Raw genomic sequence first — 6226 nt, 5'->3', positions numbered from 1 at the left:
GAAAAGATTTCCCGCACAGCTAGCCTGCTAGCGCGAAGTATTCCCGTGCACCATCGTGATGCTTATCCGGCTTTGTTCTAACAACCTAGATCGGTATTATCCACGGCCTGGCCACATGGCATTTGATACGTCTCAAATGTATCTATAATTTTTGATTGTTTCATGTTATTACATTATCATTTTATGTACTTTTTGTATCAATTCATATTATTTTTCAGACTAACCTATTAATTTAGTGCCCACTGGACATTCACAGGAATTTTTTAGGATTCCAGTCTATAGGATTATTTTCTAAGGAAGTACTTTGGATTGTGGGATTGGGCTCACATCAATTCCTATACCCTCCATTCCATAGGAATCTCAACATGAGCTCAAACCTCATTTTGTTTTTTCCTTTGAGAAGTCCAATGCGTTTCCACTTTATCTCTCTCGACTCTCTCTTATGAATCCTCTAATTTTTCTTGTCTGTTTTTCCTGTGCATCATCCAAAGATATCTCTTACAAAGTTCTCAGTGTTTTGAAATCCTATTGGAATTCACACCACGTGGCATCTCAATTTTATGCAAAAATACTAGACTTACAAACAAATATGGGGTTTTACAGATTGTTTTCATCTACTGATCAATCATAAACTTGCCTCTCCCCCTCCCCCTTTCTAATTTTTAGGGGGGTGGGCCGGCTCCATCAACTATTGACCAATCACAAACACACAAGTTAATCCCTTCTTATAAAACCCTGTAAGTTACCGTATGTGTAGCATTGCCGCAATTTTGTGTCTTTTGTTCCTACATTTTGAATTTTCTTCAATTAAAAGAAGCCCTAACATTCCCATAGAATTCAGTACAAAGGAATCCCTAGAAAAAGTATTCCGATGTGATTCAATACTATGAATTAAACAATCAGCGTAGAAAAAAATCCTAAGTATTCCCATCCTCCAATTTCTTTATGAAAATCCTTTGAATCAAAGCGGCCCTGAAAGCCAAAGAAACTAGGCTAGCGCTACCGGCAAGGCTCACAACGACACAACAAAACTAGCAGTATCATTCCAGTAGGGCGAGCTGAATTTTGCCAGTGACACTCTCTAAACAAGGGGCGGCCACGAGCAACCAAGGCTCATCATTAGTGGGCTTTCACAACTGTAGGGCGGCCATGAATTTGCCAGTGGCACACTCTCTCATAATGTGGGAAACACTACAAATGGAGGTGAAGCACCAAAAGTTGTGAAAAGCCCATCATTTCCTGCGCCCCTTCTTCTCTATTTTCTTCTCCGTAATTGAGATGTTCCCAGCGTTAGCTCCTATCCCATTATCTTCTCGTGATACTACGCCGAGCTGGTCCAATGGGATTCCGGATAGGTAGGCACCCATTCCGCTGCCCGGCCCCTCCCTCTCTCTCTCTCTCTCCCGTGCAGCCAGCGACGGACGAAAAAGCGAGCACCCAGACCCAGAGGCTCAGGCGCGCACGGCCGAACGAATACCAGCCACACGCCGATGCGCCGGGCAATGGCCTCGGTGGTCATCCTTACAGCCTATCGCCATCCGACCTCACCTCACCCCCATCCATCGCCCCTCGCCACCACTATAGAACGCGCCGGGGCACACCCCCAGTCCCGGGCACGGAGCACCTCACCTCGTCACTCTCCGCTCCACTTCCCCTCCCGGATCCCCACCCATATTCCGCATAGTGTGTCAGCCCGCCACTTGCTCGCGGCTCTTGGACGCGCTTGGGACGCTCATTTTTGGATTCACCCGCTTCCTCCCAAGCAGAGGATAGGGGGCAGTTGAGCCGTTGCAGTCTTGAGAAGGAGGAACAATGGCGCTCTCGTCGACCTTCTCCCTCCCGCGGGGCTTCCTCGGCGTGCTGCCTCAGGAGCACCATTTCGCTCCCGCCGTCGAGCTCCAGGCCAGGCCGCTCAAGGTTAGTAGCCAGCATACGCCTCCTCTGCTCTTCTCTCGCCATGGCCGATTCTTCTCTGTTCTTGTTCTTGTCGGTTCGAGTAATTCGATGGCCGCTAGGTAGCTAGTGCTCTGTTCCTGCTCGTCTTTTTTGCAAACCGTAACCGTTGCTGCTGTCGCCATGGCCAATGCTGTATCGATTTGGCGAGCAGGCGCCGAGGAGGAGGACATCCGGCATTTCTGCGTCGCTGTCGGAGAGGGAAGCAGAGTACCACTCGCAGCGGCCGCCGACGCCGCTGCTGGACACCGTCAACTACCCCATCCACATGAAGAACCTGTCCCTCAAGGAGCTGCAGCAGCTCTCCGACGAGCTGCGCTCCGACGTCATCTTCCACGTCTCCAAGACCGGCGGCCACCTCGGGTCCAGCCTGGGCGTCGTCGAGCTCACCGTCGCGCTGCACTACGTCTTCAACACCCCGCAGGACAAGCTCCTCTGGGACGTCGGCCACCAGGTAATTAAGCAAAGCTCGACAAATTAACAATGCACACCTGGCCCGCCCGGCGATCCGCCGGCGTGGCCCCGGATTGGGGTAACGTGCCCGCGCCATGTGAGGTGCTGCGCAGCTCGGAGACCGGCCCGACTGATGGACCGTGCCGTTTTTGTTTATTCGATGCAGTCGTACCCGCACAAGATTCTGACGGGGCGGCGCGATAAGATGCCGACGATGCGGCAGACCAACGGGCTGTCCGGCTTCGTCAAGCGCTCCGAGAGCGAGTACGACAGCTTCGGCACCGGCCACAGCTCCACCACCATCTCCGCCGCCCTCGGTAACTAACCACCTCTGCATCTGATTATGAAGCACTTAATCTTCTCGTGAAAAATCTGCGGTGAACGGACGTGGTAATCGAGCGTGTGCGCGTGGTTCTCAGGGATGGCCGTCGGGAGGGACCTCAAGGGCGCCAAGAACAACGTGGTGGCGGTGATCGGGGACGGGGCCATGACGGCCGGGCAGGCGTACGAGGCGATGAACAACGCCGGGTACCTCGACTCGGACATGATCGTCATCCTCAACGACAACAAGCAGGTGTCGCTGCCGACGGCGACGCTGGACGGGCCGGCGCCGCCCGTGGGCGCGCTCAGCGGCGCCCTCAGCAAGCTGCAGTCCAGCCGGCCGCTCAGGGAGCTGAGGGAGGTGGCCAAGGTACAGCCTCACAAAATGCACCTCCTACACTCCCACACTCCATAGATAGTACGGCAAAAGCCACGTTGACTTGAAAGCAGTGGCGTGAATCAAATTCCAACTTGCTGCATGATAGGTTTGTAAAAAAATGAAAAATAGCAAGTCGTGTGCGCATGTTTCAACTAAAAACTACAAACAAATTTGAAACAGTGGATGAAATGACAGCAAATCAGCATCACAGCAACAGTTTTTTAAAAATCGAACCAAACGTGTCAGTGTCGCCGTGGGAGCACGCCTCCGAGTTTTAAATCTTAAATTTTTGTATGGTACATGCCAAAATTGTAGCTGTTTTCTTCCAGATGCAACGCACGCATACTCTATCAGTGCCAGGTGTAGTGCATGGCTCTAGCTATGCATCCACCAGAAATGGCGATGTAACCTAGAGTAGCATATCTAGTGCTGCCCACTAGCGTTTTTGTCTTCAACAAAAGAGCTCACTTAAGGGAAGGGAGTATCATAACAAGCGATGTGGCTTATAATTTTAAAAACAAGTGACGTGGCGCAAGCACAATCTGACAGGAAGGACATAGGTGTATTTCTTTTCTAATCCTCCTGGATTTGAGTCGAATGAGTAGTTTATCTTCACTTCAAATCTGATCACTTGACAGCTCAAATTGATAATGTTACTGGGCTGTCTGGGCTGGTCATATTCCTTTTGTAAATAAACTAGGCGGCCCTAACTAACCGGCATTACATTGCTGGGCCGGGCGGAAGGAAAAGGGCCCAGATATTCGACTGATTTTCGCGCGTGTTTTGTATGCTCATCAGGGAGTGACGAAGCAGATCGGCGGGTCGGTGCACGAGATCGCGGCCAAGGTGGACGAGTACGCCCGCGGCATGATCAGCGGCTCCGGGTCGTCGCTCTTCGAGGAGCTCGGGCTCTACTACATCGGCCCCGTCGACGGCCACAACATCGACGACCTCATCACCATCCTCCGGGAGGTCAAGGGCACCAAGACCACCGGCCCCGTGCTCATCCACGTCATCACCGAGAAAGGCCGCGGCTACCCCTACGCCGAGCGAGCCTCCGACAAGTACCACGGTAGATAACATACATGAATCATCAAGCACCACCGCATCTTTCTTGCATTTCATGGATGAATCGTTCATATGCACTATCATACATAGGGGAGTGTAATTAGCTGTTAATTGTTGTGTGTGATCGATCCATGGCGCAGGCGTGGCCAAGTTCGATCCGGCGACGGGGAAGCAGTTCAAGGTCCCGGCGAAGACGCTGTCCTACACCAACTACTTCGCGGAGGCGCTGATAGCCGAGGCGGAGCAGGACAGCAAGATCGTGGCCATCCACGCGGCCATGGGGGGCGGCACGGGGCTCAACTACTTCCTCCGCCGCTTCCCCAACCGGTGCTTCGACGTCGGGATCGCGGAGCAGCACGCCGTGACCTTCGCGGCCGGCCTGGCCTGCGAGGGGCTCAAGCCCTTTTGCGCCATCTACTCCTCGTTCCTGCAGAGAGGCTACGACCAGGTGGTGCACGACGTGGACCTCCAGAAGCTCCCGGTGAGGTTTGCCATGGACAGGGCGGGGCTGGTCGGCGCCGACGGGCCCACCCACTGCGGGGCCTTCGACGTGGCCTTCATGGCGTGCCTGCCCAACATGGTCGTCATGGCCCCGTCCGACGAGGCCGAGCTGCTGAACATGGTGGCCACCGCCGCGGCCATCGACGACCGCCCCTCCTGCTTCCGCTATCCGAGGGGCAACGGCATCGGCGTCCCGTTGCCGGAGAACTACAAAGGCACCGCCATCGAGGTGCGTTTCGATCTCGAGCTCATAACTCCGAGAGCAGATTAGAGACTGTGTACGCGACTGACGACTGATCTACGCATGTTCGGCAGGTCGGCAAAGGCAGGATCATGATCGAGGGCGAGAGGGTGGCGCTGCTGGGGTACGGGTCGGCGGTGCAGTACTGCATGGCCGCCTCGTCCATCGTGGCGCAGCACGGCCTCAGGGTCACCGTCGCCGACGCCAGGTTCTGCAAGCCGTTGGACCACGCCCTCATCAGGAGCCTCGCCAAGTCCCACGAGGTGATCATCACCGTCGAGGAAGGCTCCATCGGCGGCTTCGGCTCACACGTGGCTCAGTTCATGGCCCTGGATGGCCTTCTCGACGGCAAACTTAAGGTAATCGATTGATCGAAGCAACATTGTCAATTTTTCAGACAGACTGACGGACAGAGACTCAGAGAGCCAGAGACCAACACTGACGGCGTGAGTGACTGATGATGAATTTTTCTTTGGGTTGTGCAGTGGCGGCCGGTGGTGCTCCCCGACAAGTACATCGACCATGGATCGCCGGCCGATCAGCTGGTGGAGGCCGGGCTGACGCCGTCGCACATCGCCGCGACGGTGTTCAACATCCTGGGGCAGGCGAGAGAGGCCCTCGCCATCATGACGGTGCAGAATGCCTAGAGCCGCCGGTGTGCTGCCTCCTATAGAGAACCTTGTACATTTTGGTCGTTAGGTGATTCAGAGAGATTAGTCCGCGTCAGAAAATTAAATGATCCTCATCAGGGGAAACATGGTAGTTTTCGTTCTTTGGTGCACTGACGTTAATGTACATGGTTAATTTTTCTTGGAGTGGACACATACGTTGTCTTTGTATCTGTGAAATATGTTTATAAGAGCATCTACAATCGGACTTAGTAAATCCGGCCCCTCAAACACGCGCAGACGCCGCAGACGCGCGACCAGACACGTCCGCTGGCACTGACCGATCACACTTCATGCTTGATGCTATGCATCCGAATACCTAATATTTCATCCTTTAGATCCATACGAATCATAAAAGAAGTTCCTATGTACTACATACATCAAGCTAGCCTAAACTAAACTTCGTGGTCGGAGATGTGCACTACGTCCGTGCCGGGTGCTGGGTAGTTGGGTGCGTCGCAGGGCTCCGGCTCCTCCTCCTCATCCATATACGCAAGCGTCTCGTCGATGCCTACGGCGTTCTCCACCTCCACCTCCTGCAAATGACAGTGCTTGGCCTTCGACGCCGATTCTGATCGGAGGGAATCGAGTATCGCCTGCTGCTCCGCCTGCAGATCCGCGGCCCCAGCATCCCCCACGTCC

The 6226-nt window shown here is 54.0% G+C and overlaps 1 protein-coding gene across 1 annotated transcript; it reads left to right on the top strand.

The window, feature by feature from the left end:
- The first annotated feature begins 1594 nt into the window (after positions 1 to 1594).
- Positions 1595 to 5801, top strand: LOC125517667 (1-deoxy-D-xylulose-5-phosphate synthase 1, chloroplastic). The gene is made up of 8 exons (XM_048682879.1): positions 1595 to 1917; positions 2108 to 2407; positions 2573 to 2723; positions 2826 to 3097; positions 3905 to 4178; positions 4315 to 4904; positions 4991 to 5275; positions 5402 to 5801. Exons 1-8 carry the CDS (start codon positions 1813 to 1815, stop codon positions 5561 to 5563), a joined length of 2139 nt encoding a protein of 712 aa, XP_048538836.1. The 5' UTR covers positions 1595 to 1812; the 3' UTR covers positions 5564 to 5801.
- The last annotated feature ends 425 nt before the right edge of the window (positions 5802 to 6226 follow it).

This window comes from Triticum urartu, chromosome 1 (genome assembly GCF_003073215.2).
Source record: "Triticum urartu cultivar G1812 chromosome 1, Tu2.1, whole genome shotgun sequence".
Lineage (NCBI taxonomy): Eukaryota > Viridiplantae > Streptophyta > Magnoliopsida > Poales > Poaceae > Triticum > Triticum urartu.
The sequence above is the reverse complement of the archived record's forward strand: the minus strand, read 5'-3'. Positions and strand labels throughout refer to the sequence as shown.